We start from the raw sequence: 19,512 nt of genomic DNA, 5'->3' as shown, positions 1-19,512 counted from the left end.
ATAATGTGCTGCAACATTAAAATTATCATATTTAAACAAAAACTATTACTGAAACATCCTGGAAAGGGTGCCTGCTTGCATCAAGCTACTTAGGCTAAGGTTTCCCTTCAGTTTTCATCTCAGGGTGTCTTAAAATAAGTTACAGAAATCACCCTAAGGATTTCCTTGGGATGTTGTAAGGAAAACCCCTTTAATCCATAAGTGTTTACTCTTAGTTGCTTAAGTATTACCTGTGTGTTTCTAGAAGGTCCTTCATAATCATTTTCCTCAGAAAATTTTAAGGGCCTCATCTCAGTCTCTTAAAAGGGAAATCATTTGTGGAACATAAGACAATAGCTGAATTTATGGCAACTGAGGAGAAGGAGAAGATACAAAATTAACAGACACAAAATACAAGAATATTTTGAAAGGCTTTTATTCACTTTAAAAACTCACCTCCTCTTTAAATTCTTGTCATCCGTAAAAAGCATCAGCTCTTGTATGTGCAATATCATTGCAGCGATTATGTTTATCAAAGAACATTAAAAATCTCAGCTCTCATGTAAGTGATAATGAAAAGAAAGTAGCCAAAAGATAATGTGTGTACACTTAATAATGTCATACTTAAGAAACAAAGCAGATAATTTATTTCAACATGTTAATCATAATTCTGATCAAAAGTGCTGCGAGGACCAGCCAATAAATATAACTGACATGAATTACACTACTTTTTTAACAGGCACGGGATGTAACAAAAGGTTCTACTTCAAATGTGACACCACAGTCTGACAAAAATGAATAACTGCAAAATTAGTCACATGAAATCATTAAAAGCATGTACAAAAGCGTGGCCTATCTTTTATTCTAAGCTTTCAACGGGAGAGAAATTTTCATTCTGTTGAATGAAAGCCTTAACTATCACACAATGACAAATCAAAAAACACATATCAAAGAAGATCCAGTTCACATTTAACAACTGATTATCAGAATATTGCCAGGTTGATTCATAGTGTGTCAGTCTGTGTTTCAGCAGGTAGTAAGGTAAAGATCCAGCCTGCTGGACCCATACTGTTCTCAGTCGTTACTTTGTCCTTCAGTAAAGAGTAGTGCCTTTTAGAAATGTTAACAGTCACTCTCTCCGGGCCCTCCTGACAGCAAAATGTTAAATCAGTTGGGTCCCATGAGGCGTTACCCTGTGCACCTCTCGAACTTCAGTTTGTTTGGGTTCAGTAGCAGCCGTCTCTCCAGCTGCCATCCCTCAGGGCACTCAGGGCAGCCAGGCTCTTTGGAGGAGTCAGCAAACTGCAAACAGAAAGAAAAAAGGTTAATCAATAAATTATTTAATCAAATCAAATGCGATTATAATAAAAAAAAATCACTTCAAGTATCATAAACAAACTGATTCAGCTTGCCTTTAAATGTCTGACCTTTAACGACAGCACCTCCACCAGGACAGTCAGTGTAAGTGTTTAAACACCTGTACTCTGTCCCGATTACATGCTACAAACTTATTGTACACAGAATAAGGCTGCAATGAATTATTATCTTCATTATCAATTAATCTGCCAATCATGTTTCAATGAACCAATATATCATTTTGTCTATGAAATAACAGAGAACACTGAAAAATGGCCATCTCAATGTGCCAGAGCTGTTTGACCAACAGCTTAAAACCCCAAATATTCAATTTACTATAAAAATGTAAGAGCAAAGAAAGCAGCAATCCCTCTCACACACAACATAACATTTTGGGATCGACTGTGCCTTTACAGTACAGACTGAGACATGTCAAACAGGTGGACATTATCCGTGTCCAGTGTATCTCCCCTTACCTGCGTGTGGGTGGGGTGATTTTGCTCGCACGCGGTACTCCACTTGTTCCTATAAAGGAGGCCGGGCGAGGAAGGGAGCTGCGAGGGACGGCCGACTGGTTGGCGCTGGCTTTGAGGGGCTGCGGTACCAGACTGCCGCTGCTGGGTTTGAGGGGCTGAGGCAGCGCGGCACTGCTGGGGATGGAGTGAAGGCTGCTGGAGGTGGACAGGGAATGGGAGGCGGGACCCTGCTGCACTGTGGGGCTCACGTAGGCTGTGGCTTTCAGTGGATGTCGGGGAGTAGTGGGGAAGTTCCCCACACTCTGAACCCGCTGACTGAGCTGCCCTGGGGAAGGAACTGAAACACAACAAGGGACCAGATAAAAGTAACATCAGCGACAGAATTAGAATGTTTTGACTTCAGAAAACAGAGCTCTACATTCACTCATGAATAAAAATGAGACGAGTGTGGCTGATTTATTCATAGACTTTAAAAAAAAAAAGACTCTTACTGGAGGACTGGAGGCGTGCGAGCCCACTGGATGAGTCAAAACTCTGGCTGCTCCTGAGGGAGGATATCGTTGGCAAGGAGGAGGGGCCGTGGGAGGTTGGGTTGACGGGGGAAGCCAGACATGGAATACTGGGAACACTGGGCATGCTGGGAGCTCGGATCAGGTTGGGCATGCTTCTCCGTAGCTTGTCTATGCAACCATAGCAACAAACCAGCTCAGATAATGTAGGTGTTTTTCACTCACGTTTCACATTAACGGACTAGTTTAACATTTTGGTGAATATTAAAGTCACTGCTTCCAGCAAAAAAAAAAAAATCCTGCACATAACCACATTTTTATAATTTGTTTTTCTGTACATATTAAAGGTGAATTATATACAACACTCAGCCTCTCCAGATGTCAGCAAACAGCTATTTGCTATATAGAGACACAGAGGGAATGTGACTTGATTCTCTGCTCAGGATGCCATTACTCAGCTGTGTGTGTTGCTGCTTTTGCTGACTTGTGAGAGTTTAATACATCCATGGAGACTCGCAGAAAGGAAACGTAATGTGGTGCAACTTTTCAGATAAAACTACAGCAAGATGCACTATTTTGTGACAAGAAAGTGCCACACAGTAGTATTTAATACTACACGACTTTTTTAAACTTATCAGTACAAACATTTTATTTCATTCTACAATATTACTTTTGTAATAAAGTTGTTATTAATAGTAAATAAATAATCCCATCAAATATGTTTCTGAAAACATTTCAGATAAGAAATAGACAATGCAGTAACATAACCTTGATTCATATTTGATCAGCACCATCGAGTTTGACAGTCTGATCTGAGTTTTGTGAACAGTGTGTGTTTAGATGCCGCCTTCTTCCCCCTAAACAAAACATTTGTTCTGGCCTGAGATGTTGATGGTCTGCTATGACCTCTAGCAGCATCTTTAAACAAACAAGATGTCACTTGTTAATTATCAAACTTTAGATGTACTGGTATTTGGATTTTGTTATCTTTGAACGGACCCAGGTCCAGTCTTTATACAAAACTAAGCTAACACATTGCTGGTGGTAGCTTTCCCAAATAACATAAATTCCCATTATAAATAATTTCTCAAACTATTCATATTCCTTCTTACTTAACTAAAGTCAAAAATGCACAGCATGCAAAGAGGGAGAAATATCAGTCAGTCATGCAGTCAGTGCAGCCTTTGCATGCAACTGATAGAACAGAGTACACTGACACACTGACCCTAACTGAGGATGCTTTTTAAATCACTCTTTAAATCCGTCTTGGCACTTACAACTTGTCTGGTCAGAAATTAGGGACGTCTTGAATGTGGGTAATTCTGTCAAGATGCTTTTAGTCTGAATTGGGACACTTACTCAATTCACTTAAGAGTTCTGAACCTTTGGAGGACATTTAGTGATCTTACAACTTCAGGTGGTCAAGGAAACCATTAAACACTCACCTGTGCTATTCCTGTATGCTGTGTGTGTTTCTGTGGTCAGGCTGGAGGGTCCAGAGTACTGGGAGAGTCCACTGAGTGAAAACTGAGGGGTGGTTGAGCTGCGTCTGCAGTCTCTGATACTGGAGAAGGTGTGAGAGTGGGGCAGGCTGCCCCGCTGCATAGACCCTGTGCGGAACAGCCGAGGCTGGGGAGGAGGGAGCTGGTCGTACCCTTCGTCCTCCTCGTCCTCCTCCTCTAGATCCATCTCACTGCGCCTGAGGGAGTGTAAGGAGAAGCTGGAGCTGCGACGGCTGACTGTGGCTGAGGTAGAGGCGTAGTCCTGTCGGAGACCTGCAGGGTGACAGATCAATGCTTTTATCTGAGGAGAACATAAATACAGACATACGTTTCCTACACTCTTAGAAATAAAAGACAGAACCCTCTCTGGGGGTTCTATCCAGAACTTTTCCACCTTCTTAGGGTACCAGAAACAAACCATCTAGGGGGTTCTACTGAAAACCTTTTTATATATCAGGGATTTTATCTAGATCCCACCCAGAAAGTTCTGCAGAGAACCCTTTTATATTACGGTTAGAGCTGGAACAATCAATTGAATATAAATTAATTATTAAATGAATTGACAGCTATTTTGATTCTTTTGATTCTTTGGATGAAAATTGTTCTTAATGGAGCTCTTAATCTTACAAAGAACACTTGACAAACCCTTTCTTCAAAAGGGTTCCTCAGAAGAAGCAAATATTTCTGTGTAGAACCTCAGCCCTTCATGAAGAACCCTTTTGGAATCCTCATTCCTAAGAGTGCGGAGCCGCTCCTCATCCATTATTCAGTTAGTGAATTCCGATCAAACTGATACAGGCAAGTTTTTCTCTGAAATCTACTGCATAATTTAACAACCCAATGGCACATCAAGATATCACTGCATACTGCAGTTAAACTCTTCAAGGGTCAAACATTTATCTTCGCTTTAGCCATTCACCAGAAATGTAGTGATCAATATCAGCCCTTTCAGGGGTCTATGGATCACTGTTTACCATATGGCTGGATGTCATTCACTCGTATCATCTCAGGTCTCAAGAATAAACACATTGGAATTGGAAGTAGACATATAAAAGCATGGTGTGTTCTGCCTGAAACATACGTCCAATGCTAGACTTATCCCTGCTGTCCACATCTGTTGAGTGACACTAATGAAATGGAGAACTTAATGAAAAACTTGAATTACAGAAATAATAGTTTTTTTGTACCTCGAATGCAAAGTGCTACAAACTGCTCCACATTCTCCCACATGAGTTGTTCAAGGCCCATTTGACATGATGTTTAGGAGGAGCCAGGAATCAAACGACCATCCCCACAATTTAGGATCATGTAATCATAGCAAACCCAAAAATCTAACCTCATCACTGTAAAAAGAAAACTAAGTAACCAGAAAATCATATATATCTTGTACGTAGAGGTTGGACTAACAGTAGTTATTTGCACACATCCTACTATGACCACATTTGCTTCAAACTTTGTCTTTTTTCATGAAGGGTATATTTTGTTTTCTCTGCCTGCTGCAGGGTGTCCACATATATCAGCAAGTTAAATCTAAGACTTTTTAAGACTACTTAATGCCACTGTTGAGAGCAAATTAAGTCAGTTAAAATGTTTTAAGAACATTTATCCAAATTTGTTTATTGGTGTTAAAATATATATATATATATTTGTCCTTAATAACAGTAATCACTACAACTGTCTGAAATGAGGTTATATCAAGGTACAAGTCTAACTTACTATACTGAAAGTCACTTAGATGCCTGTAGTTGCCAAATTCCTTCCTTTCTGACCTCCCCTCCCTTCCAAAACAGAATTTAAGACTATCTACTAGTTTTTATTGCCTTTTACTAATGTAAATTTCAGGCATGTTAGGACCTGAGGCCACCTTGCCCTGTGGCGCCTATAAGACGTTCAGACAGTCAACTCACTCTCCTCCTGAAGTCGTGCCATGACCTCCACGTCTGTCATGTCCTGCAGTTTGTAGCTCATCGAGATGGAGTCGTCCTCCAGCTCTGACACACCCACCTCGCTGTCCAGGGAAGACTGAGGGCTGATCGCTGCATGCCGGCGACCCACATCTAAAAACACACAGGAGAGCCACATCGACCTCAACAAGATATTTCACCATCTATAGCCAAGAAAAACCAGGACAACTGTAGTGCTTTTAAGAATATGCATGTGATACAGGTAGTGATAACAGATGTGACGTTTAATTGTTGGATTTATGGTGATGAAACTATAGAAATGAATGACAGAGCAGAGAAGTGAATTCTTACTGTGCAGGGTGGAGTTTGACAGGAAGGTGGGCGCTCTGTCACTGAAGCTGCAGCTCTGCCTGAGTGGGAGAGTCGGCGGGAGATAAGACTGACCTGATGATGACAACGGGGCTTGTAGAAAAAGAAACAAAAGAAGTGAAAAGATTAAATCACTTGCAAGTCAAAGCTAAATCTGCCCTCCCTTCGTGACACTTATGTTTGTATAAAATATAGATGAACGGGCAGAGGTTTTTTCCTCTAGTGGAGTCTGAGCTTGCTTGTCTCCATCTGTTTAAGGGTATGAGCTTATAATCTCTCCCCAGGACTTTGCTGTAATCTGACTGTAAACTGCAAGTAACAGGTTGTTTAAGAATCTGGGTTATGTTTATACAGTGAGCTCCATAAGTATTTTGGAAGCAACAGATGCTTTTGGCTCTATGTTCTTATTACTTTTGATGTGAAATGGAGCAATGACTATGAGGTTTAAGGACAGAGTTGTTTTAACTTGATAAAGGTACAACATTATGGTCTTAAGTTTAATAGACTTTTTATATAGGGACACGGTGTAAGCAAATTAGCCTTCATTTGCACATGCTGTGAACATTTTGTTATTTGATATTTTATGTGAGATTTTGGAATGAGGGCAGCAGCGGCCTGGAGGCTGAAAAAGCAGGCTTGAGTCCCCACACTGGCAGGATAAAACTGTGTGGAGAAAATGAAAAAGCACCACTGCTCAGAGACCAACAGGTCTGACTGTGGTAGCATTGGGTAGTTTCAATGAATGATTGTGCGTAACTGTTTAAATTTGGAGAGGGATGTTCCAAAAGAAGAGCGCAAACTACCTTGATTAAAGGAGAAATATGTATATATTTCAAAAAATGATTTTGTAAAGTAAATACATCACAAAAAGACAGTGATAAGAGATGAAGTTGAAATACTTCTCAGACTACAGCACTACAGCCAGCATTTCCATTCCAGGCGAGAAAATCTGTTTTGTTTTCCTGTTAATTAAAGTTCTAATCAATGCTCAATGAATGAGTTAGTATCTCTTCAGGATTTATAAGAAATCATTAGGAGTACATGTTTATAAAAGTTAAATTGAGCAGTGTGTTAATGGCAGGCAGTCACTGAACTCCGACTCCCAAGTATGTTTTCGGAACAGTGGGCTTTTGTTTTCAGGATAACGGGCTTAACTTTATATCACCTGACAACTGACAGTTCTAAACATCTGATCAACTCACAGTGAAGGACTCGTTGTCGCTTGCCAGTGTGAAAATATAATTTCATGCTCATCTAGCCCTGCTTAGCTTGTATAATGTTTACCTTAGTTTTGCACTAAACACAAAGTATAGCTGGGGCTGAGGAGAAAGTCATAAACCAGAGAAAATGACAAATTGACATTTTGACTAAATGAATTTTGTGCTAATCTATCGAGTTTGTGTTGAGATATTTTTTCACCTAAATCATTAGGTTCATCCTCTGGAGGCCATGTACATCTGTGCAAAACCTAATGGCAATAAATATAATAATGTTGAAATCTTTCAAATAAGATGGCTACAAATAAGATAATCCTAACAAAACAAACATAACAAAACATAATAACACTTTAATACGACTACTAATAACCAAAATAACAGGCATGTTAAAATATTATATATTGTATACGTATATACAAACAGACTCACAACTCATTTGAGTGAATATTATACATATTTTGAAACACTGCACATATATACACACACACATCAATTAATTCTATATAGTATTCCTATTGTGCCTTATTTATTATTTTTTTTTTTTTTTTACAACATTTAAACCGCTATTTTTTGTGCAGCAGTGTCAAATTGAATTTCCCCTATGGGAGATAATTAATAGGCATTTTTGGCTTGATAAATGACTACAAGGATCAATAAGTCAGAGTGAAATAGTCACTTAGCTGTTTTCTGTCAATAATCTAATCAATTCATTGACTCAACTAATCATTACAACACTAAAACAAATGCCTAAATTAGCAGCATTTTCTTTCTCTTGCAAAGGTCACAGCGGGTCTCATTCTGCCTGGTCTTCTCTTGGATGTGTTAAAGCTACAACAAGGAGTTTTTTATTAAGCAGCCTTAATTTTTAACTGATGCCTCTATGACCTTCATAAGTGAATAAGACCATCTGTGAGAAGATTAACTATTTCTTTAGGGTTGTTCTTAATGCCTGCCACCTGGCCCTATTCTCCTTCAAATCAGATAAAATGAGCCTGCATTTACATTTTTCCAGGCACAATTACAGTGAGATTATCGAGTTTAAAAGGAGAGGAGAAAGAGAAAAGAAAAGGAGATTTTTATTTAGATAATTTAATTTTTGATGCAATATTTTGTGGTTATTATGGTGGAAACACTACCACTTTTGTCACAGGGGCCTCTAAAATCAACAAAATATGGAACAATGCAGGAACACAAGCACAATACTGTAAACTGACAATGACAAGCAACGATGAATCCCACACTTTAAGTTTATGAGCTGTTTATAACCGTCTGTTGATATAAAGTTCAGGCTGTTATCCTGAGAACAAAAGCTCACTGCTCTGAAAATATACACTCTGGAGTTTGAGTTCAGTCACTGCCTGTCAGATCCATTAACATATACTGTAGCTTTGTTCGTCAGAGAAGCGAGTATTTCAATTTAACACATTTCCTTAATCTGATGAAATATCATGGTCAGTTTATGATTTATTACAGTAAATATATTTCTTCTTTCTACACATCAGAATAAATTGGTTTAAGGCCAGTCACCCTAATTGAACCACAAAACATAGTTGAACATAAATAATCCCAGAAGCTCATCATAAGTTAGTGTCTCTTTAGTGGTTAGCAGGTTGGGTTATATGCAGGTGTCGTATATGTTTGTGTTACCTGGGGACTCGGTTAGTGCAGCAGATTTAGTGTAAGGCAGGACGGGGCAGCTGAGGGTGGAGGACAGCCCCTCGATGCAGCTGTATGGACGGACGGAGGAAAGTCCTCGCCTCCGCTTAGCTGGACACAAGATTGTAGTGATGGAACATGTTAGTCTGATTGCTTTACCATATCAACACACACACACACACACATAAAAACACCCAACCACACGCATGCAGTGCATCGATTATATTTTAACACAGTGTGGCCAAATGTTAATCTGCTTTTTACAGATCAGTATTGATGTTTTAAATGATTGGGTCACGGCTCAGATAGAAGAGGCTCATACAGTAAGACGAGGTTTAGCTTACCGCTGCAGCTTATTGGGATAAACTACAGATTTTTTTGGAGGGATCTTCGGATAAGCAGGGATTGTGCATGTAGGCTACATCCCATTCCCAAAATCAGAATTAGATCTACTATGGTCTGCTTTGGGGTGTGTAAGTTATATTTGTACTGCTTAAATTTGTTTTTTTTCCTGCTGCATTAATTTCATGTTACAACATTGTTAAACATATCATAATAAAGGTGTCTAAGTTGTAATCAATGGTTTCATAAAGCCTTAAAAGTGGTGTTGTATGAGGTACTCATACATTGTCAGTGTATTACCTATGTTAGATGCTGGTTGATACACCCCCAGTTTGGAGAAGGAGACAGGACTAGAAGAAGGTAAGCAATATACTGTTGTGGACACAGGCAGCAGAAAAATTAATTTTAGCTGCCTAAAAAAGGCTCACCCGAAAAAAACCAACATCAGTTTAAGTGGACTCTGTATTTAGAATATTTTCACCGCTTTACCTTGCCATCAGACAGCCTTTTCTGATGCGAAACTACTGTTATATAAGACAAATAACACTCTTTCCAAGCCAACAAGACTGTATTGGCAAAAACATTAATTTTACCTTGCAGAGCACAGGAGCTGCTGATCTTCAGCTGACTTGATCATTTAGTTTACAGTGTTACTGTGTGATTACTGTGTTTTAAATGCTTTAAAAGTGTGAAACAAACACAAACCATAAGACGAACAAACTAACTCATCCAGTCCGTGGTAGAACAGCAACTCCTGTGTTCTATGCAGTAAAATCAAATAAAATAAAAAGTGAAAATATTCTAAATATAGCGTAAACACTTTTTTTTAGGTGTCTAAAATATGTTCCAGTTGCTGCTTTATGGCAGACTATGGATAAGAACCCCACTCCAACAAATCTGAACTATTCCTTTAATAAGTGCTAAATTGTTACAACTCATAAACTGTTAATAAAATAAATGTAGAGGGTACTGTTCTTTTTCACTAATTGATGTTGACTAGCTGTGAGTAAATTGGCTTGGAGTGCCATGACTGACATTAGATAATGAGTGTTCAGTGTGTAAACACTGAGCTTAGCCCCACTGATTGGTAGTCAGAGAGGCACACACCTGACAGAGTGCAGCATTTGGCATTCCTGACACAATTAGGCTCAACCACTACTGGATAAAACTAGCATTCACTGCAAGTTACACAAACAACAGCTTCTGGAGCTCAGAGACAAGGATGTATTCATGACCCAGAGGAGGAGAGCCAACCTTCACTGAATACGTCTTTAGAGAGAAAAGAGGACCTTGAACCATACACACATACACAGACTAATGAACATCCAAACAAACACTGACAAATATTCAGAATTGAATCGCAGTTTGAACACAAACAGTTTGATCCACAATATGAGATTAACTGATCACATAAACACAGTCTACACCCATGTGTGCAGCAGTACAAGAGTCTCTTGTGCAGGCTGTTTGAGCAGTGAGCACTGGCCAAATCTGCCTCAAAAACCCAGTTAATGTAAGCATGGTTTCTATGGCAACCATATCCCTGTGCATGAGTGTAGAAACTGTAAAAGTACCGAATCTAAAACTGGGTCCAGCAGCAAAGTGTCATCCAGTAAGTAGCACACTAGTATCCTGGGTTATGTGCTTCCTGTTATAAACATCATATCCTTGCTGTAGAAACCCCAATATGTCGAGGAACCAGGATACGGTGACATGTAAACACCGTATGCAGGAATGCCAGGAGCACAGGTGCATCCTTATCTTGCAGTTTTTACTCTGTCTGAGGGGCAGGAGTGAAAAAATCAAAAGGGCAGTAGGGCTATATTTGCTAAACTCGAGACCTTAAAAAATAGGGAGGATTTTTAATCTAACTGGCTGATGGCTCCAGCAACATTTTGAACATATGGATATGAGAGTTGTATCATTCTTCTCAAAAAAGCAGATTTCCTGAAATTAATTCCCTTAATATTTCAAAAACAAGAATCTGAATTTAATATTTTCTTCTATTGAACTGATTTTTGTCTAGGGATATGTGTGATTAATTGACTGAATGATTAAACCTTTCTACCCTCACTAGTCGGCACCAGAAATACTCCTTGGTTAAACTAATTATACATTTTTTATTAAGGTACAACACTGGCTAACTGTTGTCTTGAAGATGTTATGCAGCCACCCAATATTAGCTCGGGTTGCAGCTCCAACACATGGCAGTGAATAAGGAATATATAGGAAAAATATAGGGTCTTAGTCTCACATGTTTATCAAAGTTGTGATTAAAGGTTAGGGCGGGCTGCAAAAAATTTTCAGATTTCAAACTGGGCTGCAGCATTTTTAGGTTTGGCACTATTTTTGATCTAGAAAATAATAATAAGATGTACGTAGGCTGTGTGAGAATAAACTGGCATGTAACCTGCAAAACAATACGACATTGTCTACCCACAGATCCTGCTTGTTGATCCTGCCGTTGCTGTCATGGTTTGCAGGATAATGTACAATGTTCATAAGGCAGGGCACAAACTGCCACAAAATCCTTATCAATTAATAAATGGTGCTCAAATCCGACTACTCCCTCAGGGCTTTCTTACTTTTAAGATTAAGGTTAAAAGTTAAAATTTCAGTTAAATCGACAGGGTCACCAGGAACATCCCTGCTTTTTTCAACATTCCTTTGAAAAGTCTAAGAAGGAAAATGTATGCAGAACCACTTGTTGGTGTTACACTGTAATGGTGATAATTTAACCACAGCTTTATAATCCTCTCTACACTGCGCCACACTGTTTCCCACTTAATGCAGGGTAATACTATCCAACAGCACAGCATGAGTTCCTCCAAATGGAATTGTTTTTTTTTTTTTAAATATCAGTAGCATAGCAAATCCCTTAAACCGATCTTAATAGTTCTCTGGAGACAATGATAGGTGTAAATGGGAGTCCTTCCAACTACCACAGAAATAATCACTCCGTGGGAAGTTGCCTGCGGTACTTTAAAAGCTATAAATTTAAAGAGAGTGAGTAAAATGGCCAGATGGTTAGAAATTATTGAGTTGTGAGGAGAGAGAGAGGAACACTCCCATGACTCAGAAATCACTGTAGAAATCCTGCTGCACGTGGAGACACTTTGTAGGCGAAGTGTGTCACAGATTATCATCACATGTCAGCAGGCAGAGAGACAGATGTCCAGATGTGGCCACAGATGAAGGCTGTTAATCTGAGCGGTAAGTAGATACACTGTACCTTGGTCCAGTCTGTGACAGAGGGTCATCTTGGCCAGTTCCACCTCGGGCCCCGGGTGGTCCAGTACCTGCCTGCACCACTGGAGAGGGCTGAGGACACTTTCACCCTGCAGCTTGGCTTTGGGACTCACGTACAGCCTGGAACGCAGAACACGAAAACCCACGGTTTAGTCCTGACACCTTTACAGCATGTTGTTACAGACAGAACTGAAGGGAAAAAAGCTAAAAGCTGCTTAACTGTTTATCTTAGAGGTCTGGAGGAATGAGTTTTACAGTATGCTCTTGGAAATAAAGGTTCCAAAATGGTTCTTCCTGAAGGGCTGAGGTTCTACCCAGAACCATACAGTTCTGAAGAGCCCCTTTCTGGAAGAAAGAGTTCAAGGATTGCTGAAATCCTTGGAAAAACTCTTTCGCCAAGGGTTCTTTCTACCAAAATACAAAGAGGTTTGCAGTAGAACCCCCTGGGTGGATTCTAGATAAAACCCTTGAAACATAAAAGGGTTCTCATTCAAACCCTCAGGTAGGGTTTTAGGTAAAACCTTTGGAATATAAAAGTATTTGTGGTAGAACCCCCTGGGAGGGTTCTGGTTAATGCTCTTGGTGGAAAGATTCTGGATAGAACCCCCAGAGAGGGTTCTGGGCATAACCATTGCACTACAGATGGGTTCTCCTTCAGAACCTCTCATATGGGGTTCTAGGTGGAACCTCTCACGTGTGTTTCAAGGCATAACCCTTTATGTTGGGTCCTAGGTAGAGCTCTCTTAAAGGGTTCCAAGTGAAACCTTTCTAAAAAGTTCTACCTGGAACTAAAAGGGTTCTGCTGTGGGGACTAGCAGAAGAACCCTTTATGGTTCTAGTTAACACGTTTATCTCTAAAAGTGTAGCAATATTTCTCAGATGGGCAACCCAATGATTTAAGGACACTTTATGACAAAAAAACATAACAAAAGGGAGTGGCTGTCATAAAATACAAACGACAATAACACCATAAAAGCTCCACAAAGAGAAACTGCCACTTTACTGGCAAAAACATAAACTATGAAACCAACCTTGTAAAATAAAAATTCAAGTGGTGATAGCTTTATTCAGGATGTGGATATGTGGCTGCTACAGAGAGACATTAGAGATTTACTGCGAGTGATATTTGTAAAAACAGTTAGTTAGGATAACAGATTAGACAATCAACCAAAGATTAATCAGAAACTTATTTGGATAAATTAAATCAAGATTTATGTTGATTTATTGGCAGAATATGGCAAAAATAGAACATAATATTCCTAAGTATGATTTGATTTACGTATAATTTCTTGGAAATATGATTCATTGTGTTTTTGTTACCTTGTATATCTACTGAGGGTCCACCTTGTGTCTACAGAAGCTCAGAAAGGACAAACCAAACAATGACTCTAGATCCAGGGGTGGAGAAATTATTGCAATCTGCAAGCTCACTGCTAGATGCCACTAAATTTGGACTGCTGATGGGTAAGAAAATAAACTTGAAAGCTGCAACTTTTAGCTCTGGGAAATTTTAACACTTTTCGGACACTATACAAAATAATCAAAACACTACTGAAAACAATAATTTGTTGTCTGTGCCTCGGCCAGTGAAAAACCTGAAGAACCTGAAATAGATTTTTACCTCCTTTGGAAACCGGATCCCAATTTTATCGGCTGCTTGTTATCAGGGTATCATATCTGACCACTGAGCAATGAGTTAAAACAAGCTTTCAGATTCTGAATTTTGTTTGTAAGAATTAGAAAATAAATCAACAAAACAAATACAGTGGAAACTGCTTACAGTGATCATGTTTACCACTGCTTAATGCTTTTCTTTTTTTGACTTTGCTCCCATAATACTTTGCCCATCTGCCTCCAGCTGACTACCTGAGGCTGCTGTGTACACACTGAAATCATGTACTCCAATACAGTGTATTTGGATTAGACACAGTACAATTCAACAGTAATTATTCTGTTTTTCAAACAGTCAGTAAAATTCAGTGGGCCTAAATATCGAAGTTGTCAGTTTCATTACATTATATTCATGTAATAATTATAAAAATTTCAATTAGATAAATTAAGACAAAGAAAATGTAATCATTATGGAATCCAGTTATAGTGAGAAAGGAGTGCAAGATAAGACAAATGTTCATTGTAATTTGACAACAACAAGCGATGATAAGTCCTAAACTGTAAATTGATCAGCTGTTCAGTGACTGTCTGTCTTACTGCCTGCCAAACTCCAATAACGCTTTGCTCAGTTTAACCATTATAAAGATTTACTCCTTTTGTAAGATTATTGATGATTTCTTACAACTCATAAACAGACACTGACTCATTTAGCAAACATTCAGCATGAATTTGAACTCTAATTAACATGAAACAGTCAGACAATAACGTAAGTTACAGGCTGGAATAGAAATTTTAAAGGACAGCGTGGTTATTGTCAGAGGAGCCAGTACTTAATGTCTGATGACATATCATGGTCATTTCCTGTTTTATAACAGTAAATATATTACAGATTTCTCTTTCAAATAAACTGGGCTGTCAAAAATGATGTGTCACCTCTGCATCCAAGTAGAGGAATCTGACCCAAGAAGAACTGACATTTTATTCAGTAACTAGGCCATGGTGTTACACTGACTTCAATCACTGTAGTAATGTTAAACAGAGTGAGGGTACACGGACATGGTGGGCTAATGGTGGATCACATCAGTGCTGCCTTCAGCTGTGTGCTACATTTTCCACATCATCACATCAGATACATAAAGCTGGAAACGGTTCAGCAGTCAGCATGTCAGTGTGTGAGCTACCTAAGTCAGCAGATACAGCACTTCAAAGTAGTTCAGCCTGGGGCTGAACACCACACACAGAGCTGAGCTGTTTGATCACAGGCTGAAGGGGGTCATTGTTTCTAATTTCATCCACTGCTGTCTTACTCTGAATAGATACCTATGGTGCATGCACAGCAGTAATGTTGTCATGATAGTGGAATTGATCACCTTGACACGATACTGTGAAAAACAATGACACTTAATATTGTTTTCGGTACCATGGGGAAAACTAGGCACAACATTGTGCGCATAAAATCTTAACTGTTTATTAAAAGATAAATATAACAAGACTATAACATGAGAACAACAGACCTTGTTTTTTCTCTTTAGATCAGGCCTTTAAAAATAACAAAATTATCTCATTAATTAATATTAGAAATTAAGTAAAATGAATAGTATTTTTCACAGCATCTAAGTTAATTAACTGTCAGAGAGAAGAGAGGACAACAAAACGCAGCAGGTGCTGATACTGCAGAAAAAACATTTAAAATCTTCAAATATCAATATATATCAATAAATCAATATTTTTGACAACACGAAACAGTAGGACAGTGTATTGGCAAGAATCTGACGATATATGTATCATGATGTGGGTTTACCATTGAATATATTCAGATAAACTGCAATACTGTAAGCATGGTGATACATTGATATTTTTTTAAAACTAATTTTAGGAAAATGTCACAGTATGACGAACACACCACCATATGCATAAAATTGGTATTAGGAAAGTTTACTTCTTTAGAAAAGTGAAGATAGAGAACAATTAACCTGCAGTCTGGAGTTTAAAAACACAAAATGAAATTGGGCTGCAACTAATGATTATTTTTTATTATCGATGAATCTGTCAATTGTTTTCTAGATTAATCAATCAGTAAGTTGTTTGGTCTATAAATTATCAAAACACGGTGACAAATATTGATCACTGTTCCTCAAAGCCCAAGCTAACATCCTCAAATGCCTTGTTTTGTCATCAAGGACAAAAGATTTTCTTTTTTTTTTAAGACTGAAAATGATTAACAAATTGTCAGAATCATTGGCTGGATTATTTCAATAGTTAACTATTTATCAATTAAGTGACTAATTGCTGCAGTTCTAAAATGAATCACTGCCATGACACTTTGCATGTATCACAACATTACTAGAGCTGCAATTACTAGTTGATTAATCAGTGTTGTAGTAGTGGTCCTCTTTGATTATCGATTAATCACTTCAGTCATTTACTGGCTCCAGCTTCTGAAGTGTGAGGATTTGCTGCTGCCTTTCTTTGTCATTTATGATAAGTGAAGAGTCTTTGGGTGTTAGACAAAAGTTGAGGATGTCATGTTGGTGACGTCAAAGGGCCTTTGGTGACTTTTCAGTTTTTACGCATTTTACAGATTAAACAAGTGTTTCTCAAACTTTTCACACTCCATACCACCTAAGAAAACGTTGAGCTGTCCAAATACTCTTTTGAGCTGTTTGGTGATAGCAGGTGCTGTGGACACTGACGCTTCTTGTGCTTGGTTCGCTGTTTCAACATGTCTGATCAAAATATTCTGCTCCTCATCTGCACTCCTCTTCATAATGTTTTTAAAATCCTTTCTTTTCAATCTCTATATTTTACCTCCTCTTACTATATTGCCATTACAGTTTAGCCAGTAACTATAAGTCATCATGGGTAATGTATGCACGTGCTATGAGCAAAAGGCTGATATTAAAACAAATCATACTAGTTTCGTCCATCCTGTTGTTGTATTATTTTATGTATTTTCATTCAGAAATTGTTATATTTTGACAGTATTATGTTTTTTAACTAATGTATTTTATTTTATTTTTTTTTAAATGACATTTCTCCACTTACCACTAGACGGAGCTCACGAACCACCAGACCTAAAACAGTTTGAGAATCTTGGGACTAAATGACTAATCAATGCATAGTGAAAATAAGATTAATCAATAGTGAAAACAGTCAGTTAGATAGTTAAAGGCATACACATAACGACACAGTGTTCACAAATCATAATACTGTGATACTGAAGTGTATCAACATTTTCTTCCACCTCTGTTGCACAGTGCATTCTGGGATGAGTCAAATCTGTTCTTGTTCTTTTTCCTCCTGTAAGAAGTCAGTTTGTCAGTGTCTGGATGAATCAATAGTCTAATCAATAAGAGCGTAGAATTACACATAATGTCACAAAACTGTGGCTAGTTGACAATCCTGTGGCCTATGAAGGATGTATTAGGGTCAGCTAAAACTGCTTTTACACTGTAAATTCACATATATGTGCCTGTAAAAAAGTGCGTGATATAAACAGAGTGGTTACCAGCTGTCAGGCTCTCCGACAGGGAGCACGATGCTGAGGTCCAAAACATCCACCTCATCCAAGACAGTTGTGGTTCCAGCGGCGCCGCTGTCCTCCCCAGCGGCGTCAGGAGACACCGAGCTCGGCTGAAAATAGGCGAACGGCTCCTCCGGTGAGCCCGGGGCTCCGGGATGCGACTGTGTCGTGCTGGAAATGCCATATTTAGAGGAGAAACTGTCCCCCGGACACGGCGTCCCTCCTCCGTGCAGACACGACAGCGAGGTCTGGAGATGAGGGCCGATGGAGCAATTGTTTACAGCGTTCGCTCGAGTCCGCAATTGTTCGTTTTGCTTCTCCAATTTTCGGACCAATTCCTGCAGCTTCAACACCTCCAGCTCCGCGTTGGTGATTTTATTGTTGCCATTGACGTCTGCCATCATCTGGGGGTTCAACACCTCTGCTTCCATTTGGTAAAAAGCACATTGAGAGGGGCTAAAAAAAGCACGGCCTGCCAGCAGAGGGTCCTATTCAATTCAGAGAAGGTGTCCAGATTCCCCCGTTTGAAGCTACTATACACGCTCACACACACACGGATACACAGACGCACACTGATGCTGCTGCTGCCGCTGCTGGGATGATTGCACAGCCTCCTTCTCATTGGTCAGCAGCTTGGAGTTCAACTCCCATCACACCACTGCTGAGGAAGTGTTTGTTATGGGCGCCCTCCTCGCACATATACAGTACAGTCCCTGTAAATAATAGGGCATCTTTGTACGGTTTTGGATCACAGTGGAAGTAATTGCTATTTTTTTGGAAAATGAATTTGATAAAGACAAAAGAAAAATTTAAGTACAAGAATGAAAATGCATACTAAAATTATTATTAAAGGAGACAGATATTTAGAAATACAGAGGAAGTCTCTAAAATGTTTCACATAGATGGATATTTTTCATATTTATTCATTCAATTTTTAAATTGTAATTTCTATATTTTTTCCCCCTGCATATTAAATACTCTTTCAAAGACATCTCCATATTGTCAGGAACACAGTTGCGGTGGAGGAAACTGAAACTGAAACTTTAAGAAATAAAAATAAAATAATAAAAAATATGTGCATTGTACATTAAACTATGTACAACAATGGAAAAAATTAAATGTAAGAGGTGTAAGAATGTAAACATATACACTTGTATCTAAGTGATGTACAGCAATGTGTGTGAGTGTAAAACAACAATATGCTGAGAGGTGAGAGAGACAAAGCAGACATTTTTGGTAAGGAGTCAATGCATGTGGGCATGTGCACCTTTTTGTATGTATTTTACAGACTGTGGGATGGCATGGTGGTGCAGTGGTTCGCACTGTTATCTCACAGCAAGAAGATCCTGAGTCCAAATCCCACAGTCACACTCTCACTCAGTGTCAGCTGGGATAGGCTCCAGCCCCCATGACCCTTCAAGGACAAGCGGTTACGGGCAATGAACACATTTATTTTCTGTATAGAATAAAGATAATACATTTCATAATACAATATAGAACATGTATTTTCTCAGGTAGCTTTATTAAAATATAGCATAATGATTGATATAATCATCAATTCAACAATTACTGTAGAGTACAAAAAAATAAAAACATAGATCTGAGCCACTCTACATACATGAGAGTAAATAATGATATGAACAAAGAACAGGACAACTAGACGCCAAAAGATCTGACACATTTTTAGTCATTTTTTTAAGATAAAGATTTATTGATTGCCTTTATTGCACAAAGAAAACCCCCCGGCCCTAAATATTGCAATACGTCCTACCATGTTACACACAAAAATGAAGGCTGCAGACATAAGAGAATATCAGAA

General features: G+C 38.7%; 1 protein-coding gene across 2 annotated transcripts; it reads right to left on the bottom strand.

The window, feature by feature from the left end:
* Positions 1 to 399: 399 nt before the first annotated feature.
* slain1a (SLAIN family member 1a) lies at positions 400 to 18,267 on the bottom strand. 2 transcript variants are annotated; one of them, XM_084724670.1, is made up of 9 exons: positions 17,679 to 18,265; positions 12,543 to 12,679; positions 8,960 to 9,079; positions 6,078 to 6,188; positions 5,730 to 5,879; positions 3,766 to 4,095; positions 2,303 to 2,491; positions 1,812 to 2,148; positions 400 to 1,281 (listed from the first exon to the last, which is right to left on the bottom strand). In XM_084724670.1, the coding sequence occupies exons 1-9, from the start codon at positions 18,122 to 18,124 to the stop codon at positions 1,206 to 1,208; spliced, it is 1,896 nt and encodes a 631-aa protein (XP_084580796.1). In that variant the 5' UTR covers positions 18,125 to 18,265; the 3' UTR covers positions 400 to 1,205. The 2 variants fall into 2 exon arrangements, with proteins under 2 accessions (XP_084580796.1, XP_084580797.1); XM_084724671.1 differs by lacking the exon at positions 2,303 to 2,491 and having other exon boundaries at positions 17,679 to 18,267.
* Positions 18,268 to 19,512: the final 1,245 nt, after the last annotated feature.

The sequence above is a fragment of the Lutjanus erythropterus genome, chromosome 8 (genome assembly GCF_056507025.1).
Source record: "Lutjanus erythropterus isolate fLutEry1 chromosome 8, fLutEry1.hap2, whole genome shotgun sequence".
NCBI lineage: Eukaryota > Metazoa > Chordata > Actinopteri > Lutjaniformes > Lutjanidae > Lutjanus > Lutjanus erythropterus.
Note: the sequence above shows the minus strand (reverse complement) of the source record. Positions and strands in the feature narration are given on the sequence as shown.

Excerpts from the sequence above, each read along its gene's own strand:
- slain1a (XM_084724670.1), bottom strand. The coding sequence starts at position 18,124 with ATGGAAGCAGAGGTGTTGAACCCCCAGATGATGGCAGACGTCAATGGC. Across the intron at positions 9,080-12,542 it reads CTGTCACAGACTGGACCAAG|CTAAGCGGAGGCGAGGACTT; the intron begins GTACAGTGTATC and ends TCTTGTGTCCAG. Across the intron at positions 2,149-2,302 it reads CGCACGCCTCCAGTCCTCCA|TTCCTTCCCCAGGGCAGCTC; the intron begins GTAAGAGTCTTT and ends GTTGTGTTTCAG.